At 45.8% G+C, this 17049-nt stretch overlaps 1 protein-coding gene across 1 annotated transcript in view; it reads right to left on the minus strand.

Annotated features, from left to right (window-relative positions):
- Positions 1-17049, minus strand: part of KIF1A (kinesin family member 1A) — a 2508766-nt gene that overhangs the window by 2021689 nt on the left and 470028 nt on the right. The window contains exon 11 of the mRNA XM_086944020.1: positions 8097-8172. Within this exon, the coding sequence (XP_086800146.1) occupies positions 8097-8172 (76 nt within the window). The remainder of the gene's footprint in view (positions 1-8096; positions 8173-17049) is intronic.

Consider the following 17049-nt stretch of genomic DNA (forward strand, 5'->3'; position numbering starts at 1 on the left):
TTGGGGTGAAGCTACGCCAGGCATGACGCAACGACCACTGAGAGAGAGTGTCTGAAAAGTTTCAGCACTCAGTCCATCTTCTCCTTCTGTTTGCTTTACTCAACCTAGGTTGTCAGGGTACGCTTAGACGTGGGTCCCTTGCTCACTTTGCCACAGGATTCAAGATAGTCTGGCTAAAGAGGGGTGTTACCCCGAAACCGGTCCCAGGATGCTTGTTTCCCATTCAGGGAAGACCAGGCTTGGCGGTTCGGGCTGGACTGTTTCCATAGCGAACAGGTTCAAGAATGATTTGAACATAGCTGGGTCTGAACTGAGGTGGCAAAGTGAGTTAAGAACGATGATAGTTTCAGCACTCTGTCCATCATCTCCTTGTGTTTGCTTTGTTCACCCTAAGTTTGAAGGGTATTCCCAGACTTGGGTCCCTTGCTCACGTTGCCACTGTATTCAAGCTAGCCTTACTGATCAGGGGTGTTAACAGGAACCCGGTCTGAGATGTCTGTTTCCAGTTCAGGGAAGACTTGGCTTGGCAGTTTGGGATGGTCTGTTCCCATGAGGCACAGGGTCAAGATTGATTTGCACATAGCTGGGTCTGAACTGAGGTGGCAAATTGAGCTAAAGAATGATGATGGGTTCAACCCAGATCTGCGTCTGGGAGCGAGTGTCTGAAAAATGGCAGCACTCCCTCCATCATCTCCTTGTGTTTGTTTTGTTCACCCTAGGCTGTCAGGGTATGCCCAAGTTCAAGTTCAAGTTCGGGCATTTATATAGCGCACTACTCACCCAGAGGGTCTCAAGGCGCTTGGGGAAGGGGTTCATTATTTGTCGAATAGCCAGGTTTTAAGATCTTTTCTGAAGGAGATGTGGTTTTGAGTAAGGCGGAGGTGAGTGGGGAGTGAGTTCCAGGTCTTGGCAGCCAGGAAGGAGAAGGATCTGCCACCCATGGTGGATTTTCGGATGCGCGGGACTGCGGCGAGGGCTTGATTGGACGATCTTAGTTGGCGGGTGGGTTTGTAGAAGGACAGTCGAGTGTTGAGGCATTCGGGTCCTAGATTGTAGAGGGCCTTGTGTGCGTGGGTAAGAAGACGGAACGTAATTCTTTTGTTGACGGGAAGCCAGTGGAGATCTTTTAGGTGTCCGGTGATGTGATCTTGGCGAGGGATGTCCAATATGAGTCTCGCTGATGCGTTTTGGATGCGTTGGAGTTTTTTCTGTAATTTTGCTGTGATTCCGGCGTATAGTGTGTTACCATAATCCAGTCGACTCGTGACCAGTGCGTGGGTGACAGTCTTTCTTGTCTCGAGGGGGATCCAGCGGAAGATCTTTTTGAGAATGCGAAGTACGTTGAAGCAGGAGGATGAGACTGCGTTGACTTGTCTGGACATCGAGAGAGAGGAGTCTAGGATGAAGCCAAGGTTACGTGCGTGGTCTGTGGGTGTGGGTGCTGTGCCCAGAGAGGAAGGCCACCAAGAGTCGTCCCAGGCAGAAGGGGAAGATCCTAGGATGAGCACCTCCGTTTTGTCTGAGTTGAGTTTTAGGCAGCTATGTTTCATCCATTCGGCTACTTCTTTCATGCCTTCGTGAAGATTGGTTTTGGCGGTGTTAGGGTCTTTGGTGAGGGAAAGGATTAATTGGGTGTCGTCGGCGTAAGAGATGATGTTGAGGTTGTGTTGGCGCGCGATGGATGCGAGTGGGCTCGTGTAAACGTTGAAGAGGGTGGGACTGAGTGATGATCCTTGTGGTACTCCACAGATGACTTCAGTGGCCTCTGAGTTGAATGGGGGAAGTCGGACTCTTTGAGTTCTCCTGGCGAGGAACGAGATGATCCAGCCCAAGGCTTTTCCTTGTATGCCAATGTTGCTGAGGCGTTGTATAAGGGTGCTGTGGCAGACTGTGTCAAAAGCAGCGGAGAGGTCGAGTAGAATGAGGGCCGCTGTTTCTCCGTTGTCCAGTAGTGTTCGGATGTCGTCTGTCGCTGCAATGAGGGCGGTTTCAGTGCTGTGTTTGGCTCGAAATCCGGATTGAGATGGATCGAGGGAGTTGTTGGATTCAAGGAAGGCGGCGAGCTGGCTGTTGACGGCTTTCTCAATGACTTTGGCGGGGAAAGGGAGGAGGGATATGGGTCGGTAGTTTTTAAGTTCAGAGGGGTCTGCTGTGGGTTTCTTCAAGAGGGCGCTGAGTCCGGCGTGTTTCCAGCTTTCTGGGAAGGTGGCAGAGTTGAACGAGCAGTTGATGACATCACGGAGATGGGGTGCGATGATGGAGTCAGCTTTGTTGAAGATGTGGTGGGGGCAGGGGTCGGTTGGCGAGCCAGAGTGGATTGAGTTCATTAGGCGGATGGTGTCTTCAGTGGTGATTGGGTTCCAGGCGCTAAGGTTGTTAGTTGGCGGAGTAGGATCTGAGGGGGGTGGGGAGGGTTGATCGCTGGGAGTGTTCTCGAAGCTGTTGTGGATGTCGGCAATTTTGTTGTAGAAGAAGGAGGATAACGCATCACAGAGGTCTTGGGAGGGAGTGATGTCGTTAGATGCTGCGGTGGGGTTGGTGAATTCTTTGACGATGTTGAAAAGTTCCTTGCTGTTGTGGGTGTTGTTGTCGAGACGATCCTTGAATGCTGATTTCTTGGCGAATAGAATCAGTTGGTGGTGTTTGCGGGTGGCTGCCTTGAGGGTGGCCATGTTGTCGGTGGTTGGGTTTTTTCTCCATGTTTTCTCCAGGGTGCGGCATAGCTTCTTGGATTTTTTAAGGTCATCATTGAACCAGGGAGCCTTTTTGCTGGCTGATTTGAACTGGTGCTTTTTCAGGGGTGCTAATTCGTCAGCACTGTGGGTGATCCATTGCTTGAGATTGGTGGCCGCTTGGTTTGGGTCCAATGAGAAGGTGGGAGGGTTTTGGTTGAGTGATGTGAGGAGTTGGTCGGAGGTGATTTTGTTCCAGTTTCTCAGAGGAATAGGTTGTGGGCGGTTGTGGGTCAGGGTGGTTTTGTAGCTGAAGTGAACACAGCTGTGGTAAATCCAAAGGAGAGCTGTGGTGCGATCGAAGGAAATGTGCTTGCTGGAGGTGAAGATAGGGTCGAGCGTGTGTCCGGCTACATGGGTGGGGGTGTCAACAAGTTGTTTGAGTCCGAGATTGGCCAGGTTGTCCAGAAGGGTGGAGGTGTTGCTGTCGTGTTTGTTTTCAAGGTGGTAGTTGAGGTCTCCTAAAAGAATGTAGTTCTCGGAGGCGAGCGCATGTGGGCTGACGAAGTCAGTGATGTCATCGCTGAATTGAGTGCGGGTTCCTGGAGGCCTGTAGATGAGGGTGCCTCTAAGTGTGGTCCTAGGGTCGGTGTGGATCTGAAAGTGGAGATGTTCGGCGGTTGCAAGATTATCGTCGGAGCTTGTCGTGATTTTGATGGTGTTCCTATGGATGATGGCGATGCCTCCTCCTGTTTGATTGGTGCGGTCTTTTCGGATAATCTTGTAAGCGTCCGGTATGGCTATGGCGATGTCGGGTGCTGATGATGTGTTCATCCATGTTTCTGTAAGGAAGGCGATGTCCGGTGACGCAGTGTCGAGTAGGTCCCAGAGTTCAGTTGCGTGTCTGTGGACCGAGCGGGTGTTCAGCAGGATGCACTTCAGGTGGTTAGAGTCGGAGCTGTGTATGGAGGAAGTGGATTTGGTGAGGGTCCTGAAGCAGTTGAATTTGCAGGAGAGGCAGGCGAATGGGCCGTGGGTACGTCCTGGGGTGGCTTCGCAGTATTGTGGTGTGCGTCCGGGGTTGAGGGCGAGGAGAGTTGCGGCATCATATGTGAATCTAGTGGGTTGGGTGCGGCGGGGACCAGGGGGACTGGCGCTGGGCGCGGTCCAGGCGCGGACGGGCGTAGACGAGCTTACCTTTGGCGCACCTTCGGCGCGCATGGGGCACGTCCGCTGCGCGTGAACGCTGCGCGTCAGCTGTTCTGACATAAGTGGAAAGTGTTGGGGCGGAGCGAGGGAGGAGCAGCTGGGAGGCGGGGGCGGGGTGTAGAGGACGGGCTCCGAGGCACAACAAACAAAATGGATGGTAGCAAGAGTGAAACCCAAGCAGGCTGGGGGCACAGAGTGGGATCACGCTGTGCACAACAAGGCAACACTAATTAAATGCGCAGATGATGTTAAAAAGCTAATGAGCTAATGAGCGAACGAGCGCTACATGGCAATAGGGCGATATATATCTCAATCAGGCAGCACTAGTAACGAGCAGCAGGCAATGCGCAATGGTATTAAAATGCTAATGAGCCAATCGAGCGCTACACGGTAATAAGGCGCTATGTGTCTAGATCAGGCAGCACAAGTATCGAGCAGCAGGCAAAGCGCAAATGAGATTCAACGATACCCAACACGACCAGGGAGCGTGGGGAGCGACCGCCTCCGATGAGATCAGGACGGTCACAGCGCTGGTGAGGACAGAGTTAGCCTTAGGAGTCCGTGGAAGGGAGGAGCAGCTGGGAGGCGGGGGCGGGGTGTAGAGGAAAGGCTCCGAGGCACAACAAACAAAATGGATGGTAGCAAGAGTAAAACCCAAGCAGGCTGGGGGCACAGAGTGGGATCACGCTGTGCACAACAAGGCAACACTAATTAAATGCGCAGATGATGTTAAAAAGCGAATGAGCGAACGAGCGCTACACGGCAATAGGGCGATATATATCTAAATCAGCAGCACTAGTAACGAGCAGCAGGCAATGCGCAATGGTATTAAAATGCTTATGAGCCAATCGAGCGCTACACGGTAATAAGGCGCTATGTGTCTAGATCAGGCAGCACAAGTATCGAGCAGCAGGCAAAGCGCAAATGAGATTAAACGATACCCAACACGACCAGGGAGCGTGGGGAGCGACCGCCTCCGATGAGATCAGGACGGGGTCCTTGCTCACTTTGCCACAGAATTCAAGCTAGCCTGGCTGATGAGCTGTGTTACCTCAAAACATGTCCCAGGATGCTTGTTTCCAGTTCAGGGAAGACTTGGCTTGGCAGTTCGGGCTGGACTGATCCCATAAGGTACGGGGTCACCATTGATTTGCACAAAGCTGGGTCTGAACTGAGGTGCAAAAGTGAGCTAAAGAACGATTAAGGATTCAACCCAGATCTGTCAGTGGGAGCGAGTGTCTGAAAAGTTTAAGCACTCCGTCCATCATCTCCTTGTGTTTGCTTTGTTCACCCTAAGTTGGCAGGGAATGCTCAGATGTGGGTCCCTTGCTCACTTTGCCACTTGATTTAAGATAGCCTGGCTCATATGTGGTGTTACCACGAAACCGGTTCCAGGATGCTTGTTTCCAGTTCAGGGAAGTCCTGGCTTGGCAGTTTAGGCCGGACTGTTCCCATGAGGCACAGTGTCAAGATTGATTTGCATATAGATGGATCTGAACTGAGGTGGCAAAGTGAGCTAAAGAACGATGATGGATTCAACCCAGATCTGTCAGTGGGAGCGAGTGTCTGAAAAGTTTAAGCACTCCGTCCATCATCTCCTTGTGTTTGCTTTGTTCACCCTAAGTTGGCAGGGAATGCTCAGATGTGGGTCCCTTGCTCACTTTGCCACTTGATTTAAGATAGCCTGGCTCATATGTGGTGTTACCACGAAACCGGTTCCAGGATGCTTGTTTCCAGTTCAGGGAAGTCCTGGCTTGGCAGTTTAGGCCGGACTGTTCCCATGAGGCACAGTGTCAAGATTAATTTGCATATAGATGGATCTGAACTGAGGTGGCAAAGTGAGCTAAAGAACGATGATGGATTCAACCCAGATCTGTGACTCAGAGCGAGTGTCTGAAAAGTTTCAGCACCTTGTCCATCATCTTCTTGTGTTTGTTTATCCTAAGTTGTCAGGGTATGCTCAGACGTGGGTCCCTTGCTCACTTTACCACTGGATTCAAGCTAGCCTGGCTGATGAGGGGTGCTACTCCAAAACAGGTCCCAGGATGCTTCTTGTCAGTTCAGGAAAGACCTGACTTGACAGTTTGGGCTGGACTGTTCCTATCAGGCACAGGGTCAAGACTGATTTGCACATAGCTGGGTCTGAACTGAGGTAGCAAATTGAGATAAAGAACGATGATGGATTCAATCCAGTTCTGTGACTGGGAGCGAGTGTCTGAAAAGTTTAGGCACTCCGTCCATCATCTCCTTGTGTTTGCTTTGTTCACCCAAAGTTGGCAGGGAATGCTCAGACGTGGGTCCCTTGCTCACTTTGCCACTGGATTCATGCTAGCCTGGCTCATATGTGGTGTTACCCCAAAACCGGTCCCAGTATGCTTGTTCCCAGTTCAGGGAAGACCTGGCTTGGCAGTTCAGGCTGGACTGTTCCCATGAGGCACAGGGTCAAGACTGATTTGCACATAGCTGGGTCTAAACTGAGGTGGCAAAGTGAGGTAAAGAATGATGATGGATTCAACCCAGATCTGTGAGTGGGAACGTGTGTCTGAAAAGTTTCAGCACTTCGTCCATCATCTCCTTGTGCTTGCTCAGTTGTAAGCAACAAAATTAAAATGCTGTAGTTGTGCTACACTATAGGCATAAATCTTAAAGAACCGTTGTATATAAGAGTAGCACATTGCCTCATTGATCATTGTATTCTACAGTAACATTATGCACATTTCATAATGTCATATTTAACAGCCATACAAAGAAAAATACTTTTGACTAGTTGTTAGAACACATACCATTGCAACCTTTAGAAAGTCTAAGGCCATTTTTTGAAAAAGACTAATGTTGATTGCAAAGAAATGCTTTTAATAACCTTCCCACATAACAGACCACCACCCAGAAGACAGTCTACCACATAAATTACTTGTTGCATACTGTGACAGCGTCGCACAGAACTCACTCTGGAGCAGAAGGGTGAATTCGCTCTTTTAAAGGCATTATTGGGACCCAATTTAATGTCATCTGGCAGGGGCCTTGCCTGGGTAGCCGAATTGATGTCTGGCATGGTGGGTAGATTGCTGGAGATCCCTGAGACAGGGATGTACACAATTGCTGCAGAGACAGTGCTGTGGAGCTTCCCGTTATTTACCTTTAGAAACGCTCAGGGAGCAGAGCAGCCTCAGATTGGACCCCTATTATTCCTGCTCTCATTGGTTGAGCCCGAGGGTTGGGCCAGCTTCACAAGCAGGCTTTCATTGGCTGAAATTGTAGCCACTAAAATAGCTACTCTGGGGGCAGGCCAAAACCATCAGTCAAAGCGTTACCTCTTTCAAAAGTCAAAATCTGGTGGAGGCTCGGAATGCAGCTTCCCTGGGTGTGCCTCCTATGCCTCCCATACTTGGGGGGTCCCCAGGGACACAATTATACTTGACCAATACATTTAGTGCGGTGATGCAGACACCAGCACTAAAATGATATAGTCTAACCCCTGATGCACAGTACTTGGCAGGGCTGACTATCCCACCTGCTTTGCCAGTGATGACATTGGTCCCCACATATGTGAGGGAGAAATTATATTTATTGAAATACAGTCCTCTCCATACATGATACACCAAGCCTTCCAGTTCTCTGCCGTACCACATAGCCTAACGTTCAAAATCCTCCAACAGAAAGTACTGACTACCAGATAGGATGTGTGGGAAGGGAAATGGGACAAGGGAAAGGGGAAAGGGGTGCATAAGGGATCATTATACAAAGGGGAGATATTGTATCTTAATAGTAAAGATTACAACAGGTTCGTACAGAACATTTTTGTACATGTTTAGGTTGGTATGGCTACAGTAAAAATGAACATATAAAGCCCTAAAAGGTCACTGCCCTAGAGTGATTCCTATAGACTCTAAAACGTAATATTCAAAATGATACCTAGACCCATAGAGACATCTCAAATATAGGAAGTGAACTTGATTAGCGGTAGGTAATTCATTAAAGTAACATTTAGGGGGCATTACAAGGATTCTCTCAATAGTAAATTGTAGGGCTCAGAAATTTCATTACATTGCAGAAAGATAGGGAGTGCAAAGACCACTTCATGTGTGGGAGAAGCAGAGAATGACCCAGACTTCTTTCATACAGAGAGGCCTCACCAAGATCAACATGGCTCCTTAAACATCTAATGTCAACCTCACAGAACACAGAGGACAGAGGGGACCAGAACCATTTTCCTACCCAGATTTTCCCGCAAGAGCCAGGTGAGCACGGAATCTCTGTATGGAACAAAATCTGTCTTCTTTTTCTTTTTGTTCTGAAAGAAAGAATAATATTTATTTTATTTATTTATTCATTTTGCATGAAACAGCATATATTGAGTACAAAGTGTATGATACATTTACATCAGTTGCATAGACCAGCAGGGGTGTCAACATTAGATGAACATGTGCAGTTGAATATTGTAATTATAATTGCATTTATATAGAGCTTACTACCCCTGACGAGGAGTCAAAGTGCTTTTCGGCGAGTAGCACGCTACTCCAGAACCCCAAAAGGATTAGTGGTGAATAGTAAACTGCGATGTGAAATTAATTTGAGGGGTGGACATGTGAGTTTGTTATTTGGATTGAAAGAGGATAGTGGAGGGATAGATGAGGGAAGGGTTTGCATTTATATAGTGCTTGCTACCCCTGATGAGGTATTGAACCACTTTTTTGACAGGCAGTGCGCTACTTCGGAACCCAAACAGGATTAGTGGGGAATAAGTATAGGGAAATATTACATTATTTTGAGTGGTGTACATGTGAGTCTGTTAATTGGATTGGAAAGGATTATGGAGGGATAGAAGAAGGAAGTGTCTACAAGTGTATTTGGAGATAATAGCAGTAGAGGAGGTTTGGGATGAGTAAAGGGGAGGTGGAGGGGCAGAGTCAGAGGAAAGGGTTTAGAAAGACTTGCTTGGGAGATCTGAATAATAAAAGAGGTTGGAGATGATGCAAGGAGGGGTAAGTCTATAAAGGGTTGTTTTGGGTATCATAGTGGTAGAATGGGGTTTAGGATGAGTCAGAGAATGGAGGTAGAGGATATATTGAGAGAGGTATAGGGTTAGAAGTAGGGTAGTGCATTGGAGAGAGTAGTTGAATGAGATTTGAAATAAGTCAAGAGCATGGAGGTAGAGGATATATTGAGAGTAAAGGGTGAGATATATGGCAGTGCATTAGAAATGCAGAATTAGAAGTAACGTAATGAATAAGTATGGGCGGAAAATCCGTTCCGCTCGCGGATTTTCGGTAAATTCGCAATCCGCGAGATTCGCGAATTTCCCGCAAAATCCGCAAATCCGCGAGCAGCGGATTTTATGGCTTGCTCGCACTGTTCGCGTGAGTTCGCGGCTTCCCAGTTCAACTTTGCGCCCCGCGAATAAGCGCTAAATTGCAGAAATACGATCTTAGCAAAACTGAAACTACTTACCAGGTTCAAAAGTTCAAGCTCATCATTAGTAGCCATTTCCTGTAGTGCTTCCTGAGGGGCCCCTCCAGAGTTTAGTTGCCTACTTGCAACTATTATGTGACCCTGCTCTGACCCTCAGAATAGTTACACATATGCCACAAAGGTCCTGAATTACAGCTAAGGGAGACAAGCAGGAGCCAGGCTGGAAGTTCAAATCCAGTGACACATTAATCAGCCCCTAATTCATTATTGTCAGTTGGGGCAGGGCAGGTGTTGTAACTAATTTTGCAACAATGAAAGCACTTAGCAAGTGCAAAAGATCACTAATCAGGAAGCACTAAGGAAGCAGGTGCCAGCTAAAAAAATATTCTGTGACACATTAATCAGCCCCAAATTAATTCAGGTCACTTGAGGCAGGGAAGGTGTGCTTTGCTTTGCCACAATAATGTACACTGGACAACCAGAGGGTGCTGTGATGAAACAGAGGGTGGCATGGGTGGGCCAGAGGGTGGCATGAGTAGTCAGAAATGTGGCAGTGGTGACAGAGAGTGGCAGTGATGAAGAAGAGTGTCCCAAACAGGCTGGACACGTAGAAACAACAAGTTCGCAAAACTTGCGACCCGACAGGTAAGTTTGCGTTTGCGAAATTGTACAAAACCCTCGCGAACTGGCAGAAACCCGCGCGAACACAAAAAAAAAAATCGCGAGAATTCGCGGATTTTGCGGATTGCGAGTTCGCAAATCCGCAAAATTCGCGAACGCGTGATTTGCGAAATTCGCCCATGCTTAGTAATGAATATAAAGAACATTGAAGGTATATATGCATTAGGAAGGTAATAAGGAAGAGCACTCCAGTGGAGAGGGCTGCGCAGGTAGGAAGAAAAAATTGAATTGCACACAGTGGAGGGTAAAGGTTGGAATTTAGATGGAAAGGATATTCGCTTGGTCAAAGAGGGAACATCATTAAAAGTTTTAAAGGGCCAAGATTAGGGATTTGAACTGGGACAGGGAGCAAAACTGCTTTAATCTGTTCGATGGAGGGCGGTGTATGTTACAAAAGGGTAAAAAAAACATATTGTGCAATGTTTATAACTTTGTGGGGGTAAAGGCATATGTGTGAAGATCCAAAAGTCAGATTTTGCCGTAGTCCAGTTTGCTAATTACAACACATTTATGAGAGTGTTTGCTGTGTTGAATGGAAGGCAAGTACATAAGTACATACTTTTCTAAATGTCTGTAAAATAAAGAAGTCCAAACTCATTTGAGAATACAAATTTGACTGCAACTTATTTGATTGGGAGGACATGATCTAAGGTGACAGGAGGAGTGTATTAGAGAAGTACAGAGAAAGAGAGGTTGAAGGTGGCAGAAAAATAAAGAGTTTGTTTGATAGACAATGTGAACATTAGCGGGAACACTACCATCCAGTGATGATTAACTTTGAGGCATTTGGAGAAACAAGCGTGCAGATGAGAGGTGGGACAGGAGAAGCAGAACAATACTTGAGGGTCATCAGAGTACATGTTATACCAGAAGCCAGTTAAGATAAGGAAGTGATAATAATAAGCAGAAACTAGTTATTCACTATATCAATGGCAGATGCAGAGTCGAGGAAGGTGAGAGACACCGAAAGGTATTTGCGCGCTTTAGAAATTTAAAAAATAAATAAAATAAATAAATAAAGAGAGTACATTGTGATGGGCAGGAATTAGAAGTTACAAATTCAAAAATTACTAGGGGCTTTTCTGTGAAGCTGATAGTATAGTAAATAAATAGGAAGGCTCAATAAGATTGTTTTAGCAGAGACATAAGGGTAGCCTATTGTAAACACACTGTTCAAGCATTCTGAAGAAGAAAGAAAGCAGGGGAAAAGAATGACTGTGGTTAGATAAGATGTGGGATCAGCAATACGTGTTTTAGAAGCTGTTGCACTACATCTAAATTAAAGAAATGGTGTACTTGTCTTTTAGAAATGACTGGTTGAAATGTGAGCTAAGTGAGCTAGAGGGGAAAGAACCAGGGATTTTACATTTTTCGGGGCAGAAGGGGATTGGTTTGCCTAAAAATCGAAAGGAGCTTGGTAGGAGAAAGTGCAGAGATGGATGTGAAAGATGCAGTACCAGAATGCCATAATCAAATATTATCTGACAAAAATATTGTGGCCTTAATATTGTTGACAAAAATGTTCTTATTGGAGTTAATAGAAAATCTATAACCTGATTACGCTAAATTTAGTCCTTGCCCTCCCTACTAACTTCAGCACAGATGGTCTTTTATTTGCTCGATAAAAGTGGTTGAGGGGAGTAAACAATTCAAGATTATACTTACAATGTAATCATGCTTAAAAGACCACAGACTCCGAATTCCAGTTTATTGATTTTATTATAGGGCCAAAAATAATTGAATGTAAACACACCTTAAAATCTGAAAATATAAGTACATAAAAATCAATACAGAGCCAAATCTACGAAGGTAATTCATTCGGCATAAGAGGCATAATGGGATGAACTCTAAAATCAAAATGCAACTCAGAATTGAAGCGGAGTCCAAATCCTTTTTTCATAAGGAAGGAAAACAAATGTATCTTTCCCTACACTGCTCTCACTGAGGATCCTGCCTAATTCTCTTATATCATACCCCAAAGGTGCCAGCAAGTGTTGACTTCCTAAGAAGTACTCACGTCAAATGGGTCAGATAGCTTAAGGCTATGGAGCTCGCTATAAGATGCTCCTTCTCCTCCAAAAAATGCAAGAAGTCTGTCTTTTTTTTCTGTCCCTGCGCATCATATAAAAAGTTCAGCCCCCCCCCAAAAAATGATGTCACATGATGGACTGGTTCACTTGCAATATTTTTCAGTAGATTTCCACAGACTCCCTAATTAAGTTCATCTTGTCTTCCAGTGGCCTTGGGTTTCAGATAGGCCAGGCACGGAAGGCATCCTCCCTTCTTGCCTTTCAGTCTTCTTCAAAGACATGCCAGGTATCTCCTTAAAGCTAAGAATAACAAGGTTGAGTTCCTGCACCCGCAGTAGGATGAGAACATACTGTCTTCGCATACAAAAAGGATTCATTTAATCATTTCTTGAGCAACCAAGGAGACTTGAAATCAACAACATCCTGCAATTCTTGGCCTACAGTGCAGGCAACTTAAACGACACACAGCTACTTTATATGGTTATAATGTCATCCTGCACATTATGCATACAGGAATTATAATAGTCTCTAATACATGCAAAATCCTGCTTGAATGTGTACGCTAAATTTCAATACTTATATATCGTGAATAAATGCATCTTAATAAGCAAAAAACACTGCAAACGATAAAATATATGTGAGTGTCTTTAAACCATGAGTATAATGCACCCATACAATTTAGAGAGCTGTAAGCGCTCTATCAGTCCCCCCCTTTATGACTAGTGTCATAACACCAACATTCTATTCTCTCATAATTTTCTCCTTGTAGAAAAGACCAACCTAAACAGAAGTTGTAGCTTGCCATCCCTTTCTAAATCTCTCTAATCCTTTCAAGTGCAGATAATGACTGTCTTGCAGTTGTTCTAACTGCTGCTATTGTATATTCAAGGAGTTTTCATTAAGATGTGCCTTTTGCCATTTGTATGCTTTGATGGCACCCAATAGTACAATTATACAAATGACAGCCATTATGATAGGTTTCAAGATGTATCCCATTATCCCTTGTCCCAGACTTCCAAACCAGCTTCCAATCTTCCCAAATCCCTTGCCAATTTGTTCCAAAATTCCATCTGCAGGCAAATCATGTGAATCTTAATGTATCTCTGAGATGTTACTAATATATTTTTGTATATCTCGACTATCATCAGGAATATACGTGCAGCATTGTTGAGCTTTCAATAATTTACAGATTCCTCTCGCTTTAGCTAATAGTACGTCTAAAGCAAGACGATTTTGAAGAACCATAGCCCTTATCGAAACCATCTTCCCATCAACGAGTAATAAGATTTGAGCAGTATTCACGGAGAGCTTATCCACTATTGTTGCCAATTTTCTGATTTTCACATCATTCAAAATCACACCCACACTAGGTATCATGGCTCCAAATACATCTCCAAGAATTTCTCCAGCACTTGCTCCACGTCTTCCTCTGTGAGGCCCTTTTCCTTCCAAAGGCCATAAATCATCTGCATGAAACATTTTGGGAAATACCACAGCTCAATTACATTACCGTACCAATTCTTAGGCAATTTCACATAAGCACTTTTCCACACACAAAATATACATTAGGTACTATGGTTAATTTATCCAATAGCGCCTTTCTTATTGACTCCTCAATTAAGAAAATGTGTTCACAATCACTCTCACGCACAAATATTTTGTCATACTATGTTGATGGGTGTCTGATGCACAGTTTTCCTTTTTGCTGAAAGTCCACAGCTATTGGATCAGAACGTCCCTTTGCCTTATGATCTCATTCCTCCTGTGTCCATGGGATAGTCTGCCTATGTCGATCTTCTATTTGATCTATGAATTTCTTTTCGATATCAGATAACATGCAAGTCAGATTGTGTCTATGAACATACTATGTATGTAATGTAATAGTGGGTACAACATACGCATGTGAGAAGTTGGCCTGGTACATGCTGTCCACTAGTTATAGTGGGCACCTTGCACCAGTCCAAACAACCCTTATTGATGAATACGTTTAAGACAACCTTTATTGAAAGCTATCCTAGTGGTAGCTATGGAGAGCAGCCTTCAGGCTAAGTCTTGAAGGAGTGTAAAGCAGCTTGGTTTACCAGATTATAACCTCTTGAATGACCAAATGAAAGGCGATCCACACAAGGTATATATAAAATATATGTATTAATTACTGAACACTCTCTACTAACCTCTTTATGAGATTAAAGAGCAAGAAACACAATATCAACACACTAGAATATAATTAAATAGCACAATATACAATGGGCCCCAAGAGTAGACCAAACCATATAGCTCGCAGCCGCTTTCTGGGAGCAAGGAGGAAGGACTCTGCATTTAGGACTCTGGGCTGCTTTTGTGCCCCACGGAGCCTGCATTCTTCAAGGAAGTTTCCCGCACCTACCGGAGCACGCTGACAGGGGCCGGGACTGCGAGAACCAGGGATCAACGCGCCCAGTGAACGCAGCGCACCTGGTGTCTCTTCCCGCCCCCTACTCCTCCCATTTGACCACGCCTTGGAGCGCGATCGCGGGACGCGCGCGGGACTCAGCCTGGGGCTAAGCCCGGGCAAAGGGCGGGCCGTTTTGTGGCCGTTCGGTGGCTGAAGGACGCTGGGCTGGGCCAGGTCTCTAACTTCTACTGTCCCCCCTTTCATCTCTACTTCAACAAGTAAGACTGTCCCGTTTTTGACATTGGGCATCCATTGGAATTGTTTATTTACTGTCTTACTCCTTAGAGTCCTTTATACCCAGTGTCAACTCATAGGACCTCCTCCCTGGTTGCCCCACTAATAATATCCATATATTGGGGACAAGGTTGGAGGGGCTTTTATCTGGGGTTTGTATTTTCATTACTTAAGGCTATTCTTTGTAAAATCAAAGTAATTAATTTAAACAACACCAGCCCTGCTATACATTCCCACCCACACTGGTTCTCTTAGTCCCAATGGCTACTATCCACGAAAAAAACTTGTTGCCGGACGTAGGGGCAAACAGCAAAGGTACCTTGGATAATTATTTTAGAAAACCTGTTCCCGACATGGAAAGGGATTGTGATCTGGCGGAACGAAGGGCTGAGCGTTGCCGTTCTATTGAATCTAATAAAAACCGATCCCCTGTGGTCGCACTATCCCAGATTAACCCAGCGGGTGTAGGCCTGACACAAGGAAATGAGGACCCGCTATCTACACAGGGAATTCCTACGCTTCTGAGAGATGCGCCCCCTTCATCGACTGCCCTTAATAGTGTGGAAGAAAATAATACTTTGATCATTAGCGACATTACCACTTTAATAGAAATAACACCCGACAAGTCTCGAGTAGCAGTGGGTAAAAAGAAAGCTGGGAAGCGGGAAGTTGTCAAAGTCGTTGGACCGCCACCAAATAAGAGACAGAGGAGGGGAGGGGTTCAACAAAGAGTTAAGATCAGCCACACTGACTTTGGAAAGGGTAGAAAGGTTACTGCTACACCTGCACCCATTATAAACGCTACATTATCTCCCGATCCGGTCCAGGAGGTATCACATGAAACAATATCCCCTATTAACACCCCTATAATGACTGGAGCTAGACCTGGTTTAACATCTACCAGAATTTATACACCCAAGGAACAATTGTCTACTCTCTCCCTCGACAGCATTGAACATTTACTCAGGGCATTCACATCTCCCATATTGGAGAGGCTGAAGAGGTTGGAGCAACGACTGGGGGACATCGAAACGGCCATCACCAACAAAGCAGGTCTATTGAAAGAACCAGCAAAGCCAGCCTTACCCCCCGCAGCCGCAGGCCCAACCTCCACCCCTTCAATTCAAAAGAATTTAAATCCATCTAGCAACCCTGTGAGCCGTAACCACCAAGGGGTGAATCCACCTAAGGGAACTCATCAACCCGCCCAACACATCCGTAAGGAAATCCCGATGGAGGCTGGGATAGCTGTCAATAAGCAGGTGGCAGGGGGGAGGGCACTTCAAGATAGAACAGGAAATCAGAGGGGCCGCCAAGTTGAACTAGCACCTGACGCGGTCCCCTATGTGGTCATACTTATGGGTGTCCCTACTTTAGAAGACGCTAAGAGGGAAGGCTTCAGTCAATTAAAAAATAAAACCATGCACTGGCTCAGCCAGCACAGTCCGCTCCCATGTAACATCAACGGAGAGATTGTCCACGTACGGCGACTCTCTGGCTGGGGAGCCGAGTGAAAGATATAGAGGGTGATTTAATAATCATAAATTTTAGAGACCCAGGTGCGGTCAGACACATCCTAAACTGGATGCCAAGGACATCTGGTTCAACCATTGTTCCTTGCGATCTAACCTACTTCTACCCAAGATCCCAGGTGACTCCCATAATGTACTTTGGGGTACCTTCTGGCCTTTTGAATAATCCGCCCGTAATACTTAACAACCAATATATGTGGCAGGCCCCTAATCCCATAATGCCAAAAAATGTATTCGAGTGGAATACCGTACCTTACAGGGGGCACGGGAATAACTACAGAAGTTCGGATCACCCGCAAGGAACTAGGGGAATGGACCATATGTTGCCCTTTACGCCCTTTGAGACAACTAACAGATTTGAAGCATTCTCCGGCCTGGATGACTGCGAATGACGGTTGCGGTCCCCTGTTAATAGGTATGAAGTGAGGCGAGTTTCTAGTAATTCCACTATTACACCATCCGTCTCCACAACTGGGACTTCGCAGGAGGAGGACAAAGCATTATGCAAACTCCTTAGCTGGAACGTTGCAGGCTTGAGAGCTAAAAGGGAAGATCCGTTATGGATCAATTTAATTTTATCTCTTCCTTTGATGTAATAGCCATCCAAGAATCCTGGGAAACCTCAGTAAACATTTGGCTAGATGGTTTTGCTAGCTTCTTTGTACCAGCGGCACCCAGTGCGGCAGTGAGAGCTAAGGGGGTCTAATTTTCCTCCTCTCCCTACATCTTGCGGGGTCGTTTAAGCAACTAGAGTCAGGCTCCCCTAATCTTTTGATTGTGGAATGGACTGTTTCACCCATCTGTTCCATTCTACTAATTAATTTTTATAACTCCTGGAAGAGGGCAAC

Source organism: Lissotriton vulgaris, chromosome 11 (assembly GCF_964263255.1).
Source record: "Lissotriton vulgaris chromosome 11, aLisVul1.2, whole genome shotgun sequence".
In the NCBI taxonomy this organism is placed as follows: Eukaryota; Metazoa; Chordata; class Amphibia; order Caudata; family Salamandridae; genus Lissotriton; species Lissotriton vulgaris.